The sequence below is a fragment of the Oryx dammah genome, unplaced genomic scaffold (assembly GCF_014754425.2).
Source record: "Oryx dammah isolate SB20612 unplaced genomic scaffold, SCBI_Odam_1.1 HiC_scaffold_4, whole genome shotgun sequence".
NCBI lineage: Eukaryota > Metazoa > Chordata > Mammalia > Artiodactyla > Bovidae > Oryx > Oryx dammah.
Window position 1 is genome coordinate 39931296 of NW_024070188.1, and position 26195 is coordinate 39957490.

The 26195-nt window shown below is 36.4% G+C and overlaps 1 protein-coding gene across 1 annotated transcript in view; it reads left to right on the forward strand.

Moving 5' to 3' along the window:
* MMS22L (MMS22 like, DNA repair protein) overlaps nucleotides 1-26195 on the forward strand; it is a 126071-nt gene that overhangs the window by 32989 nt on the left and 66887 nt on the right. The window contains exons 12-14 of the mRNA XM_040239144.1: nucleotides 2736-2855; nucleotides 5349-5575; nucleotides 7513-8016. Coding sequence (XP_040095078.1) covers nucleotides 2736-2855; nucleotides 5349-5575; nucleotides 7513-8016 — 851 coding nt within the window. The remainder of the gene's footprint in view (nucleotides 1-2735; nucleotides 2856-5348; nucleotides 5576-7512; nucleotides 8017-26195) is intronic.

Sequence of the window (26195 nt, forward strand, 5' to 3'; positions counted from 1 at the left end):
CCACTTTTTTCATGTAATTTACTTTTTAATCTTGCAGCATAATTAAATTAGTATGTTTTAATTCACATCAGTAGTGTGTCATGTGAATAAACCTACATCTAGTTTAATATTTTCACAATAAAATCAAAGAACGTTAGTGACCAATGAGGGTTAAATGAGTTTAATCATCAGAGGAACTAAATATCTTTCCCTAGACCATAGAGCCACTTGATGAAAAGAAACACTAGAACTCAGATCTGTTTTGTTGATAAAACATTTACGGAGTCTCTTTGGTGAAGCAGGCACTGTGCTAGGCCTAGGGAGCATTATTGCAGCCCTTAGGGAACTCATAGACTTGAAGGCAAATAGGAAGGTAAGAACTGTGTGTGAAATGTCCATGAAGGTATGTAACTTTGTACAGGAATTGGTGATCCCCTTCCCTTTCTGAAATACTTCTCTCAGAGTCCATGATACCTGGTTTCCTACCTACATCATTGGATTTTGCTTATAGGCCTCCTTTTTCTTGATACCTAAATTTTGGAACAGCAATAGGCTGTCAGTTCTGGGTTCTTTTCTGTTTTCTGTCCACAGTCTTTCCTAGATTGATCTTATCTAGGCTTTTAGCTCTAAAAACCGTCAGTATGAAGGTAATATCCAAATTTGTATCAATAGCTCTGACTTATTCCTTGAGCTGTAGACCCATAAATTGTCTGTATAATACTTCTACTTGGTTGCCCTGTGCACTCTCTCATCTGTTCCTTCCCTGTTCTTTGCCACCTTAAGAAGTGGTTCCATCAATCCATTTTCTTAAGCCAAAACTTAAGAATTCCCCTTAATTGCTATCTTTCCTTCATACCTTAGTATAAGTCATCCACAAATTCCATCAACATAACTCTAAAATTGTCTGCCTGTCTTAATCTTACAGTTTCACAATTATCTCCTAGAATTTTTAGTTGGTGGGAGGAGAAGGAAGTAAAAAAAAAAGGAGACATTTTAATCTTCTGTAATGAAATAACCACGTACCTTTGTTGAAAAGAGACAATACTGAATCCACTCAACAATTCTTTACTTAAAGCGTACTGTTTCCCAGGCACCTTCACATTTCCAGCATGTCTGCCTTGTACTTAACCTTTGTCTGCTTTTCTGTCACACTGGAAGTTCTCTTTCAGCTCTCCTAACTGATCTTATACCTCTGTTCTTATCTGCTGTCGTCATCTTGCTTGATCCAGTGTAGCATTTTTGAAACATTCATTTCATGTCACCCCTGTGTTTACAGTCCTGTAAAGGCTTCCCAACATAATTAAAATACAGTCCCTACTTCTGATTGTGACCTGTAAAGCCTTAAATGAGATATGGTTCCTGACTATCTCTGACTTAATCCTATAATACCAATGCTATGTCACTTCAGTCGTGTCCAACTCTTGTGCGACTCTATAGAGGGCAGCCCACCAGGCTCCCCCGTCCCTGGGATTCTCCAGGCAGGAACACTGGAGTGGGTTGCCATTTCCTTCTCCAATGCAGGAAAGTGAAAAGTGAAGTCACTCAGTCATGTCCGACCCTCAGTGACCCCATGGACTGCAGCCTAACAGGCTCCTCCGTCCATGGGATTTTCCAGGCAAGAGTACTGGAGTGGGTTGCCATTGCCTTCTCCGATAATACCAAGCTTACTGCTAATTCAGGAAGTTTCCATGTATTTTCTTTGCCATTAGTGCTTTACTTTCATTTCTGTATGTGGTTGGCTCTTTTCCATCCAATCATTTAACCCAAATTCCAGCCCTCAAAAGCTCAGATGGTAAAGATTCTGCCTGCAGTGCAAGAGACCAGAGTTCGATCCCTGGGTGGGGAGGATCCCCTGGAAGAGTAAGATGGCAACCCACTTCAGTATTCTTGCCTGGAGAATCCCATGGACAGAGGAGCCTGGCAGGCTACAAGCCATGTGGTTGCAGAGAATCAGACAGGACTGAGCAACTAATCCTCAAAAAGGCCTTTCAGTTCGTAGTTCCTGATTAAAAAAAATGACCCACATCCTCTGTCCGTTGCTTTACCACATTACTCTGCTTTTGTTTTGCTTTTTGCAGTGGTTGTAACTGTTTACATTTATCAGTGTAAACAGTTTGTATCCTTGTTTTGTATCCTCTTTTTTCTTTCTCCCCAAAGTGTAACTCCATTATGCCTAGTACCTTAGAATAGTGCCTGATATATAGTAAGCTTTGAATAACTGACTGGAATTCAGTGTTATGTCAGCTTTTAACAAACATGCATGTTATTTGATATATAAGTTTAAAGTGTCACTTTTTTACTCTTACCTATTGCCACATTCTAAAAGGTTGAAACATATGTACTCTGGCAATGCTCTGAGTTTTAGAAGAATAACTCCTATATTTCTATAAAGAATTACTTAAGTATGATCGAGTCTTCTGTATTTTTAGATAACTTAATGCTACTTTCTGGTTAGGGTTTCTTTTCAGTCTCTGGGTTCGACACTATTCACTTATTAAATACCTATTGCAGTTGTTAAATAATTGAGTTAAAAGTCAAACTGAGTTATGTAATTTCAATTATCATATTAACCTTCTCTAAAGCAAACTTATATACCTTATGCTGATTCAGACCTTCTGGTCTGAAGATGAGAATGGGTATGACTTGGTGATATATATTTATTTCTTTTCAGGAACAGGTTATTTGCAGCAATGTCAAATTATAATAATGTGTGTTGGTCATTATTTAGTTCCTCACAATTTCAGTTTATTTTTTAGGATGGTATACTAGAAGAGCAGTTACGAATGTATCTTCACTGTTGTTTGACCCTTTGTGATTTCTGGGAGCCAAACATTGCAGTTGTCACCATTCTGTGGGAATATTACAGTAAGAACCTGGTGAGTAAATAGAGTATGAATTTGTTCCCGGAATTTGAAGAATTTGAACATGGTATTTGAGGAATGTTTTTATCATTTAATTATATATAATTACAGAGATTTCTTAAAGTTAATTTTTCAAAGTAGTTTAGAGTAGCTAAAAAATATCTTTATGTTTCACATTGTCGAAAGAGCATTGACATAGGGGAACGGAGCATCTGACGTCCCTTTTCTCTTAAGGGTGAGATTAATAAGCAAAGAAACCAGAATTGTGCCAGAAAGATGTTTTTTAAAATCCTCATTTATAAATGTTTTCTAACAACTACTGATTGCTTGCCACACATTGAACAGTTAATGGTATCTTGAATAAGAACTAGTCTTGGCATTTGAGTAGCTTCTAGGCTACTAGGCAGAAGCACACATATTGTAGAAAAAAAGAAAAGAGTTACAGTACTCTGGAATGCTAGAGGAAGGAGTATCTGGACTTGTAGAAGTATATGGACTTCTAGAAGACTTGATGAACTCATAATTTTTTAAATTGGCCTGGGGAATAAGTAGAATTTTCCAAGTACAGAAGAAAATGAGCATCCAAGCAAAGGGAATAGTGTTTTGGACAAGTGTATAGAGACATGACGGAGAAGGCAATGGCACCGCACTCCAGTACTCTTGCCTGGAAAATCCCATGGATGGAGGAGCCTGGTGGGCTGCAGTCCACGGGGTTGCTGAGGGTCGGACACGACTAAGCGACTTCACTTTCACTTTTCCCTTTCCTGCATTGGAGAAGGAAATGGCAACCCACTCCAGTGTTCTTGCCTGGAGAATCCCAGGGACAGGGGAGCCTGGTGGGCTGCCGTCTGTGGGGTCGCACAGAGTCGGACACGACTGATGCGACTTAGCAGTAGCAGTATAGAGACATGAAAAAACATGATTTATGCCTACTGTGTTAAATAGTTCTAAATGATGGGTCTGAGGTGACTGTGGAGAAATACGGGAGGTGAAGAAAGTAGAAAAGTTAGTCCAGGGCTGGATTTTGAAGGGTTAAAGATAACATGCAGTTGAGTTATGATTTATCCAGGAGACATTGGAAAGCAAAGATGTGACACATTATGTATGTGTTTGAGAAAGTTTTTTTCTGAAAGTAGTATAAAGGAAGTGGGTGCAGATGAGATGGTAGTCCGGTATGGTAGTATATGTAAATAATGCAGCAAATGAGAACTAAAATAGGGACAGTGAATTTAAAAAGAGAGGGTAAATTTGGAAGAGAAAATTTTAAAAGTACATTTAAAGGATTGTTACTTGTATATGGAGAGAAGAGAAGATGTGGAATGTTTGGTTTTCTGAGTAAGTATATAGTGAAACCTTCAGTCAAGACAGAAGAAGATATGGAGGACTTAAAAGTAAATTACAAGTTTGGGTCTATACATAATTTATTAAAAATGAAAAAAATACCTTTCTCTGAAATGTATGGTCAGTCTGGCTGGAGAAATGACCAATTCTAATTTTCAGGCAGAATGTATACAAGATGGGTCTGTAATGCTTGTTATACCTGAAAACAGAAGGTATCCAAGTAAGCTGGAGTTGTGTCAAAAGAACATAGGAGCCTGCTTTAAGGAGCTCCCATTCCCCAGTGCTGGGTAAATTTGGGCATGATAAAGAATAACGACAGCTGTGGATTATGTGTTTAAATCCTCAAGTTTGTGGTATTTTTAGAAAAGTTGTTATTCTAGAAACTGTAAATAAAGGAAAATATAAACTATATTTCAGAATACCAAATTTCAGACTAGTTTAGAAGGAATGAGAATTAGAAAATCACTATCTTGCACATCTGTTGAAATAAGCCATCTGGATGATCATCCCTGGCTGTTCAAATGGTGGATCACTCAAACGGATCGATCAGCATGATCAGTCTTAACATCACAAAAAGAATGAAAGTCAGAAGTTACATGCCTCTTTGCTAACTGAAATGGAAAGTACTCACGACTGCCGTTGGAAGATTCTCACCAAAAAACTTGACCTGAATCTGATCAGTCCACTAAATAGAGCTACCAATTTACAGAAAAGATAGCAGATAAAAGAATACATTAAGGACTCCAGGAAGATGTAAGGAAGATCTTGAAATGTAGGAAGATATAAGCCCCTAAAATTAGAATTTAGGAAATGCTGCACAATAAATTACCTGTTAAATGGTATGATGAATCAATTGGAAATTTTTATAGGATAAAAGATTTAAGAGGCGTGTCAACCAAATGCAGTGTATGAATCTTGACACTATCCTAATTTGAGCAGACAAACTGTTAAAAAGACATTTTGGGGATAATCCAGGAATTTAAAACACCCCTTTGTATTCTGTGCTTGAATGGAGTTTTTATTTTAGGGGGAATATGTGGTAATGGCTGTGTACTTTTTATGATTAAGAAGAGTCAGAATTTTAATGAGCTAGTTGGGATTTATAGCTTTCTGTTTTATTTATTTATTCAGAGATTTAATACTTGTTTTCTGTTTTTTTCCTTTTAGAATAGTTCTTTCAGTATTTCTTGGCTTCCTTTAAAAGGCCTTACGTATATCATTAAGTCACCCTTGGCTATGCTAGAAATGGTGAAGACCTGCTGCTGTGATAAACAAGATCTTGACCTGTATAAATCCAGCAGTAGTTACACTATTTTCCTTTGCATTTTGGCAAAAGTTGTCAAGAAAGCAATGAAGAACAATGGTCCTCATCCTTGGAAACAAGTCAAGGGAAGGTGTGTGCTATATCTTTCTTTGTCATGAATGTTCACTTACATCTTTGGAGAAGTTTTACTATTTGTGTTTTTTAAGGTAATTTGTGCTTGGATGTCTTTATGGTTTATATCTTAAATGTATTTGTTAAAGGACAGCAAAATATGGAGCATTTTGATCTTGCCAATTTGTTACAGTATGAAACCAACCTAATATCCCTAATTTAGGGAAGATTTTAGTTTCTTATTTATCTCATCAGTCCTGAAGAATGAAATCCCAAGTATTAAGTGCAGGTATAAAAGACAACTGTTGTTTTTCTTGCCAAAGTTAATTGTAATGTTTCATGTAATTCCTTGCATATATTTTATTAAAACTTACAGAAATAAAAATCATGTCCAGATTATGAATTGGCAGATGATAGATTCAGTCTATAAAATTTTGTGTTCTTTGAGTCCACCAGTCTCACAAGCCTAGCTTTCTTGAATGAAAACTAACCAGAATATAATAGAACCAAAACCTCTGATGTTCTCATTTGAGGAGTATGCCATTTTCATTTCTGGTGTGGTAAAATAAACGTTTGGTCACATTTGTCTAGTGTTGCTTGTTAAATGGGTGTGATTTATGAATCTTGACACTATCCTAATTTGAGAAGACAAACTGTTAAAAAGATTCATAGAGTTTTGCTTGTTAAATTGGTGTGATTCTTACTGTCTTCCCTTGTTCTACTTTTGCCTCTGAGCCCCTTTTCTAGCCCTCTGCAGTTGACTGTTCTCCACCACTTGCTTAGCTTAAGCAATGGAAGCTTTTGCAGCAGAATACTTACTATTTCTGGTAGATGCTTCTCAATAATCTCTAAATGAAATTCCTATTTGATTCACACAATGAATAATAACTTGCAACATTATGGTGATACAGTTTGGATATTTTATTTAGAATATATTTTTTGATGGTATCTTTGTTAAACCTTCAGTAATTAGGTAGTTCAAACAGTAGTTACTTTTCTTTTGTTCTGTTTGCCAGTTTGGTTTGGAATCTTAAATGTTTTTATGGAAAGCATAATACTCTGAACTTTATTACTTAAAGAAATTGGAATTCATAATAAGACTGTATACCAAGCCTATCATGGGTATGATGGGGAGGATGTGAAGATAATTAGATCTTTATCTTCAGGAGTTTATCAGCTTTATTATTTATAAATAAACATTTAACCTCTCATAAGCATTAGTCATTTCTGTTTTGAATAAACCAATTATAAAAATTGCATAGAAACAACAATCCCTAAGTAAGATTAAAAATGAATGGTGTTCACTTCTGATCCCTTAATTAATTAAAATATATCAGCTCTTAATTATATTAAGTAGTATTGACAACAGATTTTTAAATGGCTAGTCTTGGATATTTGAGCACTAATAATTTTTCTTTGTGAGTGGGTAAAAATAATTTTTCCAGTACTTTGCACTGTCTTAACATATAAGTATAGTAAGAGCCGGGTCTTTGTGAAGGGTAGAGGGAGAAAGAACTTAAGGAACATTGTTATATAAAATTGCCCTGTTAAGAGTTCTATAAAGTACATCAAGTTGTACTTAAAAGAATTACATATTCTTTCTTATTTGTCAATAAACATTGAAAAAGAAAGGTAATGGGGGGATTAAAATATAAGGAAAAGCCAAGTACTATGTAGAAAATAGTATTTCTGCTGTCCTTAGGGGAAAGCCACTAAATCCTTTGATTCACTTATAGATGCTTGCTGCATCTTTGAGAAATTTGAAGGTTGAGAGGGGAGGCATATTCTATGAGTTTTGTTTTTTAAGCAACAAAAGTGATACAATAGCCCCATTATGTAGAAATAGCTAAAAATTTAAAGTGATGAGACTGTCATGAGTATTGAGTTAAATGTTATTTTAAAAGATGGATTTTTGTGAATGAAACTGTTAATAATTCATTTATTTTAATTTTACAGGATATATTCTAAATTCCATCAAAAAAGAATGGAAGAACTAACTGAAGTTGGTCTGCAGAACTTTTTCAGCCTTTTTCTACTGTTAGCAGCTGTGGCAGAGGTGGAAGATGTAGCAAGTCATGTTTTAGGCCTCCTGGATTTCCTCAAGCCTACTTTTAAAACATCTCCTCTCATTTGGAAGGGTCAGATGGCCTTCCTCTTGATGTATACCCAGAAAAATCTGGACATTGGTGTTTTGGCTGAGAAATTTTCAAATGCTTTCCGGGAGAAAGCAAAGGAGTTCTTGGTATCTAAGAACGATGAAATGGGACAAAGGCAGACTCTTTGGACCCTTCTTTCCATATATATGGACAGTGTTCAGGAGGTGTTTGAGACAAGCCATTGCTTGCATCCTTCTCATGAAAAACTGCTTAATGATGGCTTTAGTATGCTTCTACGAGCTTGTCAAGAATCTGAACTTAGGACAGTATTGAACTTTCTACAAGCTGTTCTGGCCAGAATCAGGTATGTTTTCCAGTAATGTGCTAATGTATTAATTTGTTTTATATCATTACCTGTGTTGATTCTGTGTTAAATTTTTCCTTTTGACACACTCATGAAATTCAATTGTAAAGAGAACAGTTAAAGGAAGTTTTACTGCAATGTAGGGTAAATCAGTAGTTTTCAAACTATCCTTTCAAACAGCTCTTCTTTGAAAGAAAGCTTACATGCAAGCTTATAAAACTCAACTCTGGTGCAATCTAGGAGCCATGCCTCTTGGCCCCGTCTTGCCTCTCTGCTGTTGCTGCTGCTGCTAAGTTGCTTCAGTCGTGTCCAACTCTGTGCAACCCCATAGACAGCAGCCCACCAGGCTTCCCCGTCCCTGGGATTCTCCAGGCAAGAACACTGGAGTGGGTTGCCATTTCCTTCTCCAGTGCATGAAAGTGAAAAGTCAAAGTGAAGTCGCTCAGTCGTGTCTGACTCCTAGCGACCCCATGGACTGCAGCCCACCAGGCCCCTTCCTCCATGCCTCTCCTAAAAACATTATTATCCAGAGGGATATTTCAGACATTCTAAGCAAGACCATGAACTCAAATCTGAGGTGACTTTCATTGAAACATATGCAGTTTTGTGTACTTAAAGAGATTTTGGCTACATTGTACCATTAAAAAAAAAAGTTATTTTCTTTAAGTAGTTTGCTGCAGAATTATAGCCTCAAATACATGAACTGAGCTGTGCTTAACAGCCCAGTCATGTCCTACTGTTTGTGACTCTGTGGACTATATAGCCCACCAGGCTCCTCTGTCCGTGGGGATTGTCCAGGCAAGAATGCAGGAGTGGGTTGCCATGCCCTCCTCTGAGGGATCTTCCCTACCCAGGGATCGAACCGAGGTCTCCTGCATTGCAGGTGGATTCTTTACCAACTAAGCCCCCAAGGAATCCCCAAACACATGAAATACTCCCAGCTAAAGCAGTATATTCTAAGAGTGAGATAGGATTGTTCTATAGCAAATTTTGTGTAGATGATGTTCACCAGTCATCTATACAAAACTTAGTTGTTCTCACATCTACATGAATTACACAAATATGCAGATGTACTCAGACCCGAACAGTAATGGGTGAGAACAGTGGTCATGCTGTTTATTGCCTTTAAGGCTCTTTTCACATAGCAGTTTCACCTTGAAGTTCATGTTCTTAAGAAGTTAGATACTATACTCAGTGCAGTTAGGTATAGAAATACAATTTTATTTAAAATCATGTCTGAAGTTAATGAAGAGACTGCTTCCCTTTTCTTAGTTGCACATTACAAAAGTAGCATCTTTTTCAAAGATACTAAACTTAGTGAAATTTCTGAATTTTGGATATTTCATTACCAATTTCATTTATTAATGATCTTAATTTACATTGGGCTGTGTGTTCATAGAGATCAGTCCACAGGTTTTCACTCATTAGGTTTTGTATAGTTTTTATATTCATGTACTCTAGTTCTTAAGCAGATAATCATCCCTATATCCCTAAATGTAAGCTGAATCAAATATTTAGAGGGACGGATAGATAAATAGATAAGTAAATGAAGAGCCGACTTCATTAGAGGAAGCTTTTACTGATTCTGGATCTTCTCCATGAAATAATTTGTTTGTTCCAGTCTAGTAGAGTTTATTAGCAGATGCTATACCTTTCCAAGTGCCAAATTCATTTTGTTCAGTTTTTAAATAAGTGGTAAGCAGTATTTTCCTGTGCTTTTTGGGCACAGTTAGAGATTTCCACATTTCTGGTACCATTTTTGGTTTGTTTATTTATATTCATCTGAATATACAAAGCAAGAAGGAAAAAGGGTCTAAAAACTGGTCTAAACCAGCCTGGCGATGTTGCTGCACCCTGGGCAAAGGAATAGGAGTTTTTAGCAGTTTCAGCAGTGTTGGGAAAATATCGCTTGCAAGTCCTTGTAAGCTGTTCACTATAATGCATTTTTGTTGAATCCATGAGGGTCACTATTCAGAAGTACAGAGATAGGAATCAAGAGGGCATAATGAAGACTGTCAATTATATAAAATGAGAGTAACTTTACATTTATATTAGGAATTTCTTTAAAATTGGATCTGGTTTGAGTGTGTTAATTTGGTGTCATCTTGAACAGGGGGCAAGGAGTGTGTGGTTACAGGACTAACCAATAAAAAAAAAAGGACACAAATGTTTATGCTGATAATATTTAATTCTTTGTAGAAATGTTTATTTTTGGTTTTGCTTTATACTATTCAACTATGATCAAAAGCAGTTGCTATAAGAGAATGTGAAATCATGTGTAACTTTCTGTCACCAAAATTATCAAGCAGTTTTAACAGAAGTATGAGGTCAATGTGTGAATGAGAATGGTGTAGTAATGTGCAGGTCATTATTAATGCTGTTATGGTACAGGCACTGCCATCTTTTAAGTTTCTGAAGCTTGCATAGTAATTTGCAACAGTCCTTCAATGAGACTGATTGCAGTACATAATAAGAGAGACTGTGACTTGCGTGGTTTTATTTTATTCCATCAATCTTCAATACTTCCAAGCAAATATTGTCAAGACAGACTTGCTTTAGTTTGGGATATTTGCAGGGTAAGGGCCCCAGAGATCATTCAGGATTGTTTACCTTAAAAAGAAAAAAAGAAGGGAGGGAGGGGAAACACAAGAAAAGTCCTCTAGGTATTTGATCATAAGGAGATGTGTTCCTGATCTCTTAACTCCAAATTTGGATTCATTGAGGTTCTTTCCAGAGGACTCTTGAGTATGTTACAATATTTTTACTATTAATATTATTAGGAAGTTCAAAAATAATTTGAATAGTTGTTAAAAATTAAAGCATAAACATTTCATTTTCTTTTAAGTTAAGAACAAAGCTAAATTCTTTGAATTTTGATTTAGATGGAGAAGGTGGGTTACATAGATTGATGATATTTATTCCTGACTGCATCCCTGACAAAGGAAAGAATGAAATACTTTACCTTAGCAATCTCTTCTGTTTTGTAATTCAGGTGGGAGTAAGGTACCAGTCCTTGCATAAATGTGTGTGCAGGATGTGTGTGTGTGTGTGTGTGTGTATATGTGTGTTGAACTGGGTAATAGTTTTATAACTGTATGACAGTGAAATTATAGGTAGGAAGGAACTAAGATCACTGATTATAGAGAGAAGCGGCTCCCTCTAGGCTGTTAAGAAATAATAACTTCATATGCCACTTTCAGCTAACTGGTGCTGATGGCTCACCAGAGCATTCTTTATTGCTGATTAAGTAGCATTATGAAAATACTGACTTGGTTATGTTAACTAAATGCCTCCATGTTTAAAACTCCGAATGTCAAATAGTTTTAGCAGTCATCTTTAACATTTCACATTACCTTTCTGGAATCACATTTCTAGTTCTCACTTGGCTGTTATTTGAGGTTAATATAAAAATGGCAGTCTTTCATTTGTGGAGTTAGGTGTAGCCAAAAGCTTTTCTTTAATTATATCCATTCATGCTGCTATAGTTAAGGGTCTGTCAGCATTTCCATTATAAACCTCCATTTTCAGGGTTTTATAACACAGCTCTGAAAATTAGCTCTGGGCAAAAACTTGACATGCAAGGCCTCATGAGATTCTCCCTCCTCCCCATCCCCCTGTTTCATTTTTACTGAAGTAGAGGTGAGTGATTTCAAAATGCCTTTTGGCATCTGCAAATATCATTCGGAGTTTAAAAAGAAACAATAAATTTTCAGGCTTTGTACCTGTTTGTTCTACCACTTAAGGGAGGTTGTGGACTTATGAATTTAAGTCAAATGGGTATTGATCAACTGACATCCTATCTTGTATTAAACAAGAGCCTGGTTTCAAAGAAGTCTAAAGGCAGCTGAAAACTTGTCTAAGATGTCAAATGTGCAGACTAAGAAATAGTTCAAAAGGGAAGATGACCTGTTTTTGATATTCCATGTGCTCAAGTGTGACTCCTTAAAAGGTTTAAGATTCTTTTTTCTGGCTTCAAAATACATTTGAAAATACATACATTTTTTCATTCTTTTTTTTCCCACAAACTTGCAAGTTCATCTGTTAATATATCTTTTTTGACATTTGGGATGGGAGTGTGTGTGTGTTTGTACACATTATACAAGAACTATGTGTAGCATTCTCCTCAAATATTTTCCATGCTCAATAGTTATTTAAATATTTATTGGTATGACAACATTTATTCTAAAAACAAATTTTATTTTAATCCTTCCTTTGGGAGAAAACTGGAGATTTTCTAGGCAGGGAAGGAGGTAGTTTGAAAGGAAATATTCTTGTGAGGCTGTGCTGATCCCCAAATAATTTACATAATTTTTCAGAAAAAAATAGAGAACTCTTGACAGTATGCAAGCCTTTTCTTCCTTTTGTCATTGGGTGTTCTATTAGTATAATGGGTTACAGCTTTTAATTATTGAAGAATTGTTTACTACAAAACAAGTTAAAACCAATATGATTTTTTTAAAATAATCAAATTATTTTGAGTTATTTATGTGCAGAGTTTCATTAGTATACCCCAGATTGCCCAAAACATCTGGGGTTCTGCTGTTTCATCATGTGTATGTATGAGCATCTGTCTATATGCACATATATGTGTATGTGTGTCATATATACACATAGGTACATCATTTATGCTATGTATATGAAATGTGTACTTTATGCAGATTTTAATTTGATACAGATTTTTAGGACAGTGTTCTAATAATTTGAGAGAGGGAGCACATGAGTATGCCCCATGGAAAAACACATTTACAGTTTTTATTTGAAAAATCAGACAGTTATGTTGCTCACTAAGAGTGATCCATCTACCGGTTTTGGTTGCTTCAGAGAAAGCATAAGCATCTCTAAGGGAATATAGTAGTATTGATACTGTGGAAATATATAAAACGTATAGATTTCTTTTCATTAAATAGTTCATAATGAGATTTTTACTTGTATACTATGAATTAACTTTTTTATTTGCTCATGTACTATTTGCCAAGCTTGAATTGCACAAAGCATAGCCCCTTTCCATTACATATTTTATAAATTCATGCAGTAATATAAACCTCTTACCCTAATAACTTGGAATTTTTTTTTATTATTTTGCTGAAACATATGCTATTTACTTAATTTTTCCTGTATAAGAGTTAATATTTGGGTCATTTAGTCTCCAACTAGATCTGTTAATAGATATGCATTCTCCTTGTATAAGTACAAAGTGATTCTTTTAAAGTACTATAAGGGAAAAGTTATGTGTCCAAATTTTAGCCTTATTGGTAAAATGGGGATAATAGCACCTCACCAGGTTATTTTAAGGGTTAATTATAACACTAGTAATGTGAAGTACTGACACAGTGCCTGGTATTTTAGTAATTGTTCAATAAATGGATGTTGCTTTTATTATCATTATTACTGTTTTCAAAAGAGGCCATAATGTATTCATTTCTTTGTACTACACTTTATGCCTGGCAACCTCAGTGTGCTCACGTGTGTGTGTTTGGACTTGGATGGTTCTTAACCCCTTCCCAATATAATACCTTTTACAAAGTGGATAGCTCAGTTGGTAAAGAATCTACCTGCAGTGCAGGAGACCCTGGTTCAATTCCTGGGTCGAGAGGATCCGCTGGAGAAGGGATAGGCTACCCACTCCAGTATTGGGCTTCCCTTGTGGCTCAGCTGGTAAAGAATCCACCTGCAATGCGGGAGACTTGGGTTCTATCCCTGGGCTGGGAAGATCCCCTGGAGAAGGGAAAGGCTACCCACTCCAGTATTCTGGCCTGGAGAATTCCATGGACTGTATAGTCCATGGGGTTGCAAAGAGAGTCGGACACAACTGAGCAACTTTCACTTTCACTTTTGATGTATAAATGAGTTAGTGTCTATGTTGTAAAAACACGGATTGCAGAGAACATGAACTTTGACTCACAATTATAGAACTGTTGGAAATTGTGATTCTGTGTTAAGATGATAAGGAGCTGCTGTAGAGAAGAGTAACTTTTTAATGTAGAAATGTGATATGTGTGAATGTCCTTCCTTTATATCTAGTTAAATGAGAGAATTTAAGTCTTCTTTGGAGGAGCTTGTTTATGATCCCAACTTTATTCTCACTGCCATTTCTTCCATGTTAGACCATTATTAATGTTTGCCTGATCTTCTGGCCTTCTGTGCCTTGCCTCCTCAGACTACCTACCTCTGTTTTTGTAATTGGCTTTTCTGAGATATGTCACTTTTACAATTCACTTATTGACCAGCTTTGTTAAGATAAAATTCATATACCATATGATTAATGGTCTTAGTATATTCACAGACTTGTGTAACCCCTACCATAATTTTAGAACAGTTTATCACCCCAAAAAGAAGCCTCGTTAACCATTAGCAGTCACTCCCATTTCCCCAACCCTCTTTCCCTTGCAATCACTAATCTACGTCTGCCTCTATAGATTTACCTGTTTTGGACCTTTCATACAAATGGACTCATACAACACATCATCTTTTGTGACTCATTTCTTTCATTTAGAATAATGATTTGAAGGTTTATCCACCTTAAAGCATGTACAGTACTTCATTTCTTTTTATTACCAAATAGTCCCCTGTATAAATTGTGTGTTAGTCACTCAGTTGTGTCTGACTCTTTGCAACCCCACAAATTGTAGCCCACCAGGCCGCTCTGTCTTTGGAATTCTCCGGGCAAGAGTACCAGAGTGGGTTGCCATTCCCTTCTCCAGGGGATCTTCCTGACCCAGGAATTGAACCTGGGTCTCCTGCACTGCAGGCAGATTCTTTACTGTCTGAGCCAACAGGGAAGCCCCTCCTATGAATATGCCAGATTTTATTTATCCATGTAGCAGTTGATGAACACTGAGTTGTTAGCAAAAAAGTGCAATTATGTATATAACATTACTGTGGACCTTCACGTGCAAGTTTTTGTGTGGATGTGTTTTTATTTCTGTGGGGTATATACTTAGGGGTAGAATTGCTGGGTCATGTGATAACTCTAACCTTTTAAGGAAATGCCAAACTGTTTCCATTGCACCATTTTACAGTCCAATCTATACAATCCGACCTTATCCGACCTGCAATAAGAATTGCAGTTTCTCCACATCCTCACCAGTGTTTGTTGCTACATGTGTTTCTGAATGCAGTGATTTTAGTGGATGTGAGGTGATAGATTAGTATCTCATTATGGTTTTGATTGTCATTTCCTTGGTGGCTAGTGGTGTTGATCACATGCTTTTCATGTGCTTGTTGATCATTATGTCTTACTTGGAGAAATATCTATTTGGACCCTGTGTCTATTTTTAAATTATTTGTTACTGAATTATAAGAATTCTTAATATATTTAGATACAAATCCCTCATCAGATATGATACACAAATATTTTCTCCCATTTTATGAGTTATCTTCTCCTTTTCTTTCTTTCTTTTTTTTTTTTTTTTTTTAACATTTTGGCCACACTGTGTGGCGTATGGAATCTTAGTTCCCCAACACAGATTCAAACCTGAGCCTCCTGCATTGAAAGGTGAAGTTTTAACCACTGGACTGCTGGGGAAGTCTGCTTTCACTTTAACATCTTTTGTAGCATAAATTTTAAAAATTTTAATGAAGTCCTATATATCTATTTTTTCATTTGTTGCTTCTGCTTATCTCCTATTCTCTTGCCATATTTATCTTGTTGGAGAGCAATTCTGCTTATGTCATTCTGTACTTTAACACCTTATAAGACACCATGACATCCTGATAAGACACAAGAAAGTGTAATGTCTAATTCCTTATCACAGTTTTTGAAGTTATCCACAGTCTGGCTTTACTTTATTTCTGTACCTTTTCTTGTGGTTCTCCTTTAATCAAATGAAACTATTAATTACCAAGATATCTCCTAAATCTTTTTTACTGTTACATTTTCCTGTCAAAACCAGTTGAAGGTTCAGATCAGAGAATGGCCAGGATAGTAGAGCTAGATCTGAGGACTGAATAAGCTGCAGATATGTGATAACCAATAATTAGAAAAGGGTTAAATTCAAGGAGTGAAAGCAGTTGTTAATATCACAAGTCAGAAATGGTCAGTGTTGGTGACAGCAGGCAAAGAGATGGGGTGGCAGAATTCAGGAAAATAAAGGGAAAAACCCTCAAAAGACTTATTTAGAGGGGTTTGGGTAAAGGAAAAGGTGATTTGAGAAGTTAGTAGTACCTAGATCAGGGCTAGAGATGCAGTCAGTGAGCTTCAGATAGGAGCATTGTACATGAGAGAAGTCAGGATTTCAGGCGGTAGTGGACAAATCCCCACCAGTGAGTTGTGCTTTTTTTCTTCTACGTATTAAGGAAGTGTTTGTGTGTTCTTCCTATTGCTTCTGTTGCTGCTGCTATGTCGCATCAGTCGTGTTCGACTCTGTGCAACCCCATAGACGGCAGCCCACCAGGCTCCCCCGTCCCTGAGATTCTCCAGGCAAGAACACTGGAGTGGGTTGCCGTTTCCTTCTCCAATACATGAAAGTGAAAAGTGAGGTCTCTCAGTCATGTCCAACTCTTAGCAACCCCATGGACTGCAGCCCACCAGGCTCCTCCATCCATGGGATTTCCAGGCAAGAGTACTGGAGTGGGGTTGCAGCATAGTATAAAAAGCAGGAGTTTTAGGGTCAGTAAACCTGAGATCAAATTGTCCCTCCTCTGCTTACCAACAGTGCAATCTTGAGAAGTTACTTAACCTTTTCTAAGCTTCAGTTGCAAATTTGTAAAATAGTCCTTACTTTATAGGATCTGTATGAATATCTGCTTAGGTCTCTGCTGTCCATACACACGACCTGTGTGTGACAATTTAATGAATATAATGTGACATACAATGCCTCCATTGCACTAGTTCCATACCAGATGCCAGTGGCTATTCGTGGTTAGTGGCTGTGTAGTGGGCAGCAGCAGAGCTCTCGGGCAGCACTGACTTAGATGCTGTGCCTCCCCAGACCACTGATCATAATAATCTCTCAATATGTTTATTGTATTCATTTACGTTTTCTTCATTTTTATGTGAACAGTGTTATCCTTTATTCCAAGCTTCTCTTGAAATGTATGCGTGTCCATATGTCCACAGTCTTAAATAATCTCACTTTCCTTGGGATTTCTTTAACACTTTCTCTCAAATGCTCTTTATTGCTTTCTACTTTGTATTTTTTTTTTTCCCTACAGAGGATACATCAAACAAGGTATTCAGCAAATCCAGCTAATATTTATGAGTGCCTGTAGTGATAACAAGCATTATTGCAGGCAGGCACTTGGCATACATCTGTAAAGCAGTTAAGTGCAGTGTATATGATATGCACTCTTGTATCTCTTACATGAAAGACAGACTGAGAAAACATAAAGGTATTTTAAGGGCTTATTGAAGCCATCACCTTTTCGTCATTTTATATTATTTCAACCATTCAGTATTGTTTGATAATGATTTATACTTGTCCCCAGATTTTACCTGCTTATCCAACAATTGTTGCCAGTATCCACACGAAAGTAGAGAACAGTATCTGTGCAGCCAGGCTGTGGGTTTAATGGATTTAATATATAATCTGAATTTCAACTCTGTGCTTTTTGTCTTCTAAGCACCATTGGGCAGGAGGGACTTCCAGAAAAATGACAGGAGTCCATTCTTCTCAATTAATTGGAAGGTTTTTGATGTTATAGAAAAATGAAACTCATGTCTACTCTGGCTGGAAATTTGGGACCATTTTTTAATAACCAAAACTATTCTCCCACTAAAATATGGAAACAGGTGGAGTAAGTGGGCCTTTGAGCTTTTCCCTTGCTTTTGAGAGTCTCCAAAACCTCTCCATCTAGGCTGGGTCCACAGGAACACTTTGAATGTAAAAGTAGAGATCATCTGTATTTGGATTGGGTTGGAAGCAAGGTATTAAATATTTGGAAGAGGGAACTGAAATAATGGAATGGAGGAAATACTTGATAAAATAATTTAAAGCAGTTCCCTGGAGTGGAAGCTTCCTTATTGAAAGGGCCTTTTGAATGACTGTAGCACAATGTAAGAAAATAAGACTAATAGCAAAGCACACCTGTATGAATTTCAGAAGGCTTGGTACAAGAAAAAGGTATCAAAGTGTCCATGGACTTAGTCTAAGCCACTTTCCTTAATCTTCTATTTTTTTCTGTTTGCTGTGCCCCTGATGTAATCACAAGTTATAACCTAGGTCAGATCTAATATTTAGCCTCATCTCCAAAATTATAAAAGTAGAGAGGTGAATAGTACTTTATAGATTTTTTTCAAGATTACTTTCAAGAAGTAGTGACATAGTTGTTTGCAAAGTTTGAATGAAAGCAGTAAATTCCACCTCTCATAATTAGGAAAAGGAAGGTAAGAGTGGCATAGGAACACTGAAAAAAATTGTGATAAACATTAGGATAAAAAAGGACAAGGGCAAAAGAAATACACTCTGGAAAGGAAACATTTCATTCTTTTGAAAGTGGATGAGCTCAGGGAATAGAAGTGCCATGATTATTTTCTGTACCAAGCAGTGGAATATTTCTCTTTAGCAAAATGGCAATAGATCAAAAGATGCTGGAATGACGTGAAAGTTACTTTCCCCAGTCTTACTTATATGCCTAATTCCTTTTCTGAACTCCATGGTTCATTACAGGTATTGGACCACCCAGACCTTTGAAGCTTTGGATGAAATTCAGTAGGCTTATAGGAAAGCATTGGCTACTGTGCTCTTTCATGGCACCACACAGGGCTGTGTTTCTTAAACCAAAGAAAAGTTGTTATAATAAATATATTAAAGACAGGTAAATCCCATTTGTGATGGGTTTGCTGAAGTTAACTTGTTTCCAACTGTGGAATGGATAAAAAGACCTGAAATGATTATTTCAGTAGGCAGACCCAGTCTTAAGAAACTCAGGAGATAAACTACTGTTGTGGCTTTTGGCTTTAAAAGGGAAGTGCTCAGAGGAAACAAGTGAGGAAGCAACTAATTAAGCATTTACATTCAATAAGTATAGTACAGTAAACCACTCACTGTTTTTTAATGATGTGACGCATCAGAGAAGGAACCTGATCTCTTAATTATCCCATTCTTTTTAGATTAATAAGACCTCAGAAGGCACTATAAATTGTGGAAAAGTAGATTTATTATAGTTTAAAAAGTTCCTAGATATCCTCACCATCTTCTGATAATTCCCCTAAAGTTATTTTATGATGTGTTTCTTAGAAAACATCAGAATACATTTTTGTTTTATGATATGGATTTACTTTTGCCATCACATGGCCTGTAAGGAACAGTTCCTTACCTTTCACCATGTACCTTGTGGAGAAGGGTAAGTAATTGCTCTGTTTCAAATTTTATTTATATTTTAACAAAATTGAGAACAACTATAAGGAGTGAAACTAGCCTTTGGAACTCTTAATTTCAATTGTTTCTTCTTTACCTTACAAGATATATATTTTTCTCTCTTTAGGATATCTCTTGTCAGATTTAAGGCTTATTTAAAATGAAAAGAAAGCTAGAGCAATTTTCTTTATTCCATTTCAGTCTCCTAAGGCCTATTTCCCCCTGGTGAGCTCATAGCAACAGGGGGGTTTAAGGGAATTCAGCTTTCTGCAAATTAATGTCTCACATCATGAAAATTCAGGACTTTTTTTTTTTTATCTTGAAAAGTAATACAGTGAGTGCGAGTATTATTTCTTGCCAGCGGGTGGAAGATGAATGATTTTGTCACAGTTTTACTGCTTGATGAGCAGTATCCTGAGGGTCAGGCTTAAGTCTGTGTCACTATGCTGCTCATTACTCTTGAGCTAAATAAGGGCTGATTGGATCTAAATTGCCTAGCACATGGGCCACAGATGAGCTCAGTGAGCAGGGGATGACCTGCTATTCAGTCTGGGAGTAACCCCGGTGTGCAAATGCAGCATTAGAACACCGTGGGAGAATGAGAGGCTACCGGCTGCTGCCAGCAAAAGAAATCGAAATGTAAAAACTCTTTGATGCTGTGATGTTAGAATTTGAAATGTAGGAAGTGACAGGTTGATGGTACTTATCAGCTTTGGCTGGATTAGAGAACAGTGTCATCTTGCTTCTATAATGACAGAAGAATGAAGCCAGCAGCTAACTACTGTGCAGAGTGAAGCTGCTGCCGTTGCCACCAGTCGTTGCTGCCTCCTACCGGCAGTTTTCCTGGAAACCAGTAAAAGATAACGAAGAAAAGAGCATCCTGTATAGATTTCCAGGAATTTGGAACTCTTTGGTGATGAAAAGCTGCCCATGATAGGAGGCAAGGCAAAAGGGTATTTTAGAGCATACTTAATAGTAAATTGCTTTAAAAAACATTATTACTGAGAAATTGGTTTTTCAAAAATTTTCTAGTTAACCAAGAGTTAATGCATTTATGAAATGAATCTACCCAGAGCAAAAAAGCCCTGTATACTCTTCCTGTAGTAGTTTTCATTCAGGGGCCTCAGTTGGGTTTGTTTCTGTCTCAATTATGTATTTTTATAAATAACAACACTTTACTAACAATCTTCAAAATCTAATTCAGACTACCAACCAGTGTTAGCACAGTTTCCAAGGTACCTGATAAAAATATCAATACGAAGTGAAAAATGCTCTTGATTATGTAGCTTATGTTGCATAAATCTCCTTCCTAAGGAGGGGATGGGATGGAAGGAAAAGTTTTTTCCTGTAAGTCAAATGATTAAAAAAAAAAAAGCAAATGCAGCATAACCCTATGATGTAGGAATACTTTTGTTTCATTTTATTCCTGCAGTTGTGATTTAAAAAAAAGAATCAGTGTTAGGCTATTATGTTTATGATATAAAATTAGAATGAAAAAATGGGGTTACGTACTATTTAGTGGCCTGCTTTTTTTCACTTAATGTATCATCAATCACTTTCCATATCAGTGACATCTACATTATTTTTAGTGATTTCACAATATTCTCATAGTTTACTTGACCAGTTCTTACTGGTAAAAACTTACACTGTTTTGAAATTTTCTCCAGTAGATACAAAGTTGTGATGAATGTCTCTTTGAGTTTCTTGGTAGGGTTCTTGAGGACTGTTGTGCAAATTGTGCACTGCACAACTCTAAAGGTACCATTCTCAACATTGTAAATGAGTCTTTGATCTTCATGGATTTGTTTGATTATATATGGAGGATACTTTTTAAATGATTAGGTTTAAAATATAGAACCTTAGATATAGTTTTGTTTTGTTTTTTAATTGGGAGATGGGAAAAGGGGATAACAGAGGATGAGATGGTTGGATGGCATCACCGACTCGATGGACATGAGTTTGCGCAAACTCCAGGAGTTGGTAATGGACAGGGAAGCCTGGCATGCTGCAGTCGGGGTCACAAAGGGTCAGACATAACTGAGTGACTGAACTGGGAGCCGTGATTTAATTATTTTCAAGGTTTATATTTACACAGATTGAAGGCAAAAGGAAAAGGGGATGGCAGAGGACGAGATGGCTAGGTAGCACCACCGACCAAACAACAAAAAATACATAATTCAATACCTTCTACAGAAGCAAATCTTCAATTAGTAGTAGAAAATCTTAGACTAGAAAACTAAAGATTTTTGCCCTCTTTGGAACCCTCTTTCTTTTCTATAGAAAACTACAAAGATAGAAAACTTGTAGAGTTTGTAAATTTTTCAATACAAGTTAAGTACTCAAAGCCTCTAGAGAGGGTTTTTAGTGCTTCTCTGTATTATTTTTATATTATCAAAATTCACCTATCCTTTAAAGAATATAAATAATGTACAGTTGTGTGCTGTAGAAAATAAAAGTCATTCCCTTCTTACAACTACCTCCCATAAAGGGAAGTACTATTAACACTTTGTGGAATGTTCTTCTAAACTGCTATTGCTTCTCCTTTTATCCATACTGCCTCTCTTACCACCTATTATTTTAAGTGGGATTAGATTATACCTTGGAAATTTCTACAACCTGAGTTTTTTCTAAGTGAAAGGGATATCAAAGGCATCTCTCTAGATAAACATATTGTATAAGACTGCATAGTTTTTTTTTGTATAATAAACTTTATTTAACCCCTGTGAACATTTAGGATTTATAGGTGATTTTAAGTTGGCTCTTGATTTTTCAAGATCCTGGTTGAAAATTTAAGTTGCTCAGTTTATTCAGGATATTAGTTGTGGTTCTGTGAGTTAATATATCAAGCATCAAAACCAGCAGAGCACATTACCACTTCACTCATTTTAATTTCTATCAATCACACGTGGAATTACAATTACGTCCTTTGCTTCTAGTAAAAAATATTGCTGTATTTTTTTCAAAAGGTTGCTGGTATGAATTTTAATTCTGACTCTGCCACTTTTCTTTCACTTTAATCTTCAGTAAGTTGTGTAATCTCTTTGAACCTCAATTTTTCAAATCTGTAAAATGTGTGCGATAATATAATAAAGAACTGGTTTGAAGCCCAAAAGAGATAACATAAGTCAAATGTATAACAGAGTACCTAAGCGATGATTGCTTTTATTACCATTACTGCTTATCCACTGGTTTCAGAGAACTGAGGTGAAAGAATATATTACACTACAAGTAAATTTAAGACAGAGTTTCCCAGTCCGAGATTTTCACAATCAGTTCAGTTTTATTCCCTGAAAAAAATTCTATTTATGTTTAAAGTGAAAGCAGGAATTATTCTTTCTTTATAGTGTCTCCCTTCCCCTCTTTTTTTCTTACAACTTAGAGAATTTTGACTGTATTAGTTTTGCACCTTTGCATGAAACAGAAATAACTATATTTGTCAGTCAATCCTCCTTTCCTGAGTGCCCAGAAAGTCCTTGCTGTGGCAGACTTTGTGCTGGTTTTGGAGGAAACAGAGATGCTGAAAACAGATCGCTGCTCTCAAGTGCCCCACAGTGCAGTGAAGCCGACACACAAACAAAGAAATAGCACAGCGATCGATGCACAAGTGTTGAAGAGACTCTTCTTAAAACTCTTCTACATCACTTACAGAATTTTCTCTGATATTGCCCTGTACGAAATACTGTATGTGATTATTTGGCAGTAAGTCATTCACACTGTGTCTCATAGCTGATTGGTGGCAGAAAAATTAGAGGAGAGACATTATAAGTGTTTAGCAGCTTGTGCTTAGGTGGATATTCGTTCAAAAGTTTTTCATATGGTTTTTGACATCTTTAACATAGTTCCTCTATTAATAAAAATAACTTAGCCATATGGAATGGTCGGTCTTTGGTGAATTTTTAATAACAGTACTATGTCATTGATACATTTTTCTGCATTTCTTTTTGTCTGACATCTATTTTTTTCCTATTCCCATTCTCTGAAACCTTAATATCTTTTCTTCCCACCTCTTTAAATGTTCTTTAAACTTTGATCTTTTCAGGACAGCACACTTTAATTTAACGTGACAAAATAGAATCCAAAACCAATATATAGTATTGGCATTGTGCACTTTCAAAAGTTTACATAAATGCTGTCATACCAGACATGCTGTGTACAGCTGTGCCACTATCTTTTTTTTTTTTTTTGCTTTTATTTTTTTGAGATATACTGCCAAAGAAAACGTCCTACAGGAAAACAAAGGATTTAGCAAAGAACAAGGAACATCTTGGGTTCAAGAAACGAGAATCCAGGATAGAATAGTGAAGGGATGGAAAACAGTTTTATGTCTGGCCCAGGCAACCACTATTCCAGGTTTAAATAAAATGATGGCAAGCTTTGAGAGGAAGGCCCTCAGGAAAAAGTGGGGAAAGAAAAAATTATTTTTCTTATTCTGGGGGAGAGTAAAGCTATTTTATTATAAAATGAACTTTTCTTTTTGTCTGTAACACTGAATGAGAGATTGTTCTAATGACCTCTCAATAAGGAACCTTGTTTAATTTTTAATATTAATTTACCATAGCAAATTACATATAATGGCTTAAATACATCAACTTTAGGAACATCCTGTATGTTTCAAATGCATTGAAATGTGCATTTTACATTTCCTTTTGGATATATAGAAGTTTTAAGGCTTTTATGTACATAAGTGTCATAATCTTTAAAAAATATTTATGTATATATACATACACATATTTAACAGTTGACAGTTTTTTTCTATTGGTTTTCTGGGAGGAATTCCAGTGCAATTCAGCATACATTTCTTGGATACTTTCTGTGTCAGGACTGAACTAACAAGTGTTCTGTGTACATGAAGCTGTATCCTATACTTGTAGAGCTACAGTGTAGTGGAAACAGCTATTTAATGGTTCCACATTTTTATATCTCCACGGTTGCTCTTTTCCAAATTCTAAAATGTCTGAACCATTAGTTTGATCCAATATATGAATGGTGTCTTCTTATATTTTGAAGGTTACACATGTAAAATGGTAGGTTTAGTAGTTTGATAGGGCCAAACTAATGGTCCAGGCTTTTCAGAATTAGCATTACAGTGTGAGTTTTGTGACAAGATGTAATTGTATATCCCGGTTTCCCAGAAGACAAGTCCGTCTTGCCTACTTTAGAGATCGTAAACATGGTTCTGTTTTCCCATTTTCATATGGACTGATAACAGTCATATCTCATATCATGATAGAGTCATAGTCATATGTCTTGTCTTTTTGGATGCTCTTCCACATTTTTCATTTAGGTTACGACTAGTAGGCACTGGAAGCTTTTATCATTTAAATATATAATCTTTTAAAAACTTTAGGCAGATGACGTCTTAGTCTGTTCAAGTTGCCATAACAAAATACTACAGACTGACTAGCTCACTTAAATAAGAGAAATTTATTTGCTGTCAGTTCTGAGGGTTGAAAGTCTGAGGGTTGAAAGTACTAGCGTTACTCATTTCTAGTGAGAGTTCTTTTTACTAGTGAGAAGGCCTTCTCCCTGTGTGCTCGCATGACCTTTAACTGTGGGTACATTATTGGAGGATAGGGGAGAGACTCTGGTGGTCTCTTCCCACAAGGATGCTAATCCTATTGGGTCAGGGCCCCAACCTTATAACTGCATTTAACTTTAACTGCTTCCTAGTATATAAATCTGGGAAGATACAGTTCAGTCCAGAGCAGATGGATATATTTATTCCCATTGGAATAATGATACAACAGAGAGAGAGTGCAAAAGGTTAAATTTTCATATACATTACTTCTCTTGTTTTACACCTTTTATTTTGGAATCAGGGAAGTTAGAGAACGCTCAGTCCATTCTGAAGGAGATCAGCCCTGCGATTTCTTTGGAAGGAATGATGCTAAAGCTGAAACTCCAGTACTTTGGCCACCTCATGCGAAGAGTTGACTCATTGGAAAAGACTCTGATGCTGGGAGGGATTGGGGGCAGGAGGAGAAGGGGATGACAGAGGATGAGATGGCTGGATGGCATCATGGACTTGATGGACGTGAGTCTGAGTGAACTCTGGGAGTTGATGATGAACAGGGAGGCCTGGCGTGCTGCGATTCATGGGGTCTCAAAGAGTCGGACATGTTGAGCGACTGAACTGAACTTCCATACTCTTGTTTCAGTTCATATTTAATACAAAGTTTCAGAGTCAGTGAAAAAAGTTAAAATTGCTCCCTGTTCATGTTCACCTGTAGTCTTGCATATTAAATACATTGTTTATGTCCTCAAATATTCATCGATACAATATTTACATTTTAGGAGAGACTGCTGGTTTCAGAATACATTAAATTTCTGTGGAGAAGCAAATTGAGATGGGATGTAAAAGATCTTTTAGTACTCTAACCTCAGTGGGACCCCAGACTGACACCCATATTTCAGTTCTTTCATCTGAAGGGTAGAGACTTGGATTAGCTTACTTCAGTGTTTCAGAGTCTATCAATTATATGTTGAATGCTTTAATATTTTGGGGTAAATTTGCTTTTCTTTTTAAAGTTGATAAATGGAAATATGATTTAACAGTGGAAACAGTGACAGACTTTATTTTGGGGGCTCCAAAATCACTGCAGATGGTGACTGCAGCCATGAAATTAAAAGACGCTTACTCCTTGGAAGAAAAGTTAGGACCAACTTAGACAGCATATTCAAAAGCACAGACATTACTTTGCCAACAAAGGTCCATCTAGTCAAGGCTATGGTTTTTCCAGTAATCCTGTATGGATGTGAGAGTTGGTCTATAAAGAAAGCTAAGCACGGAAAATTGATGCTTTTGAACTGTGGTATTGGAGAAGACTCTTGAGAGTCCCTTGGACTGCAAGGATCCAACCAGTCTATCCTAAAAGAAATCAG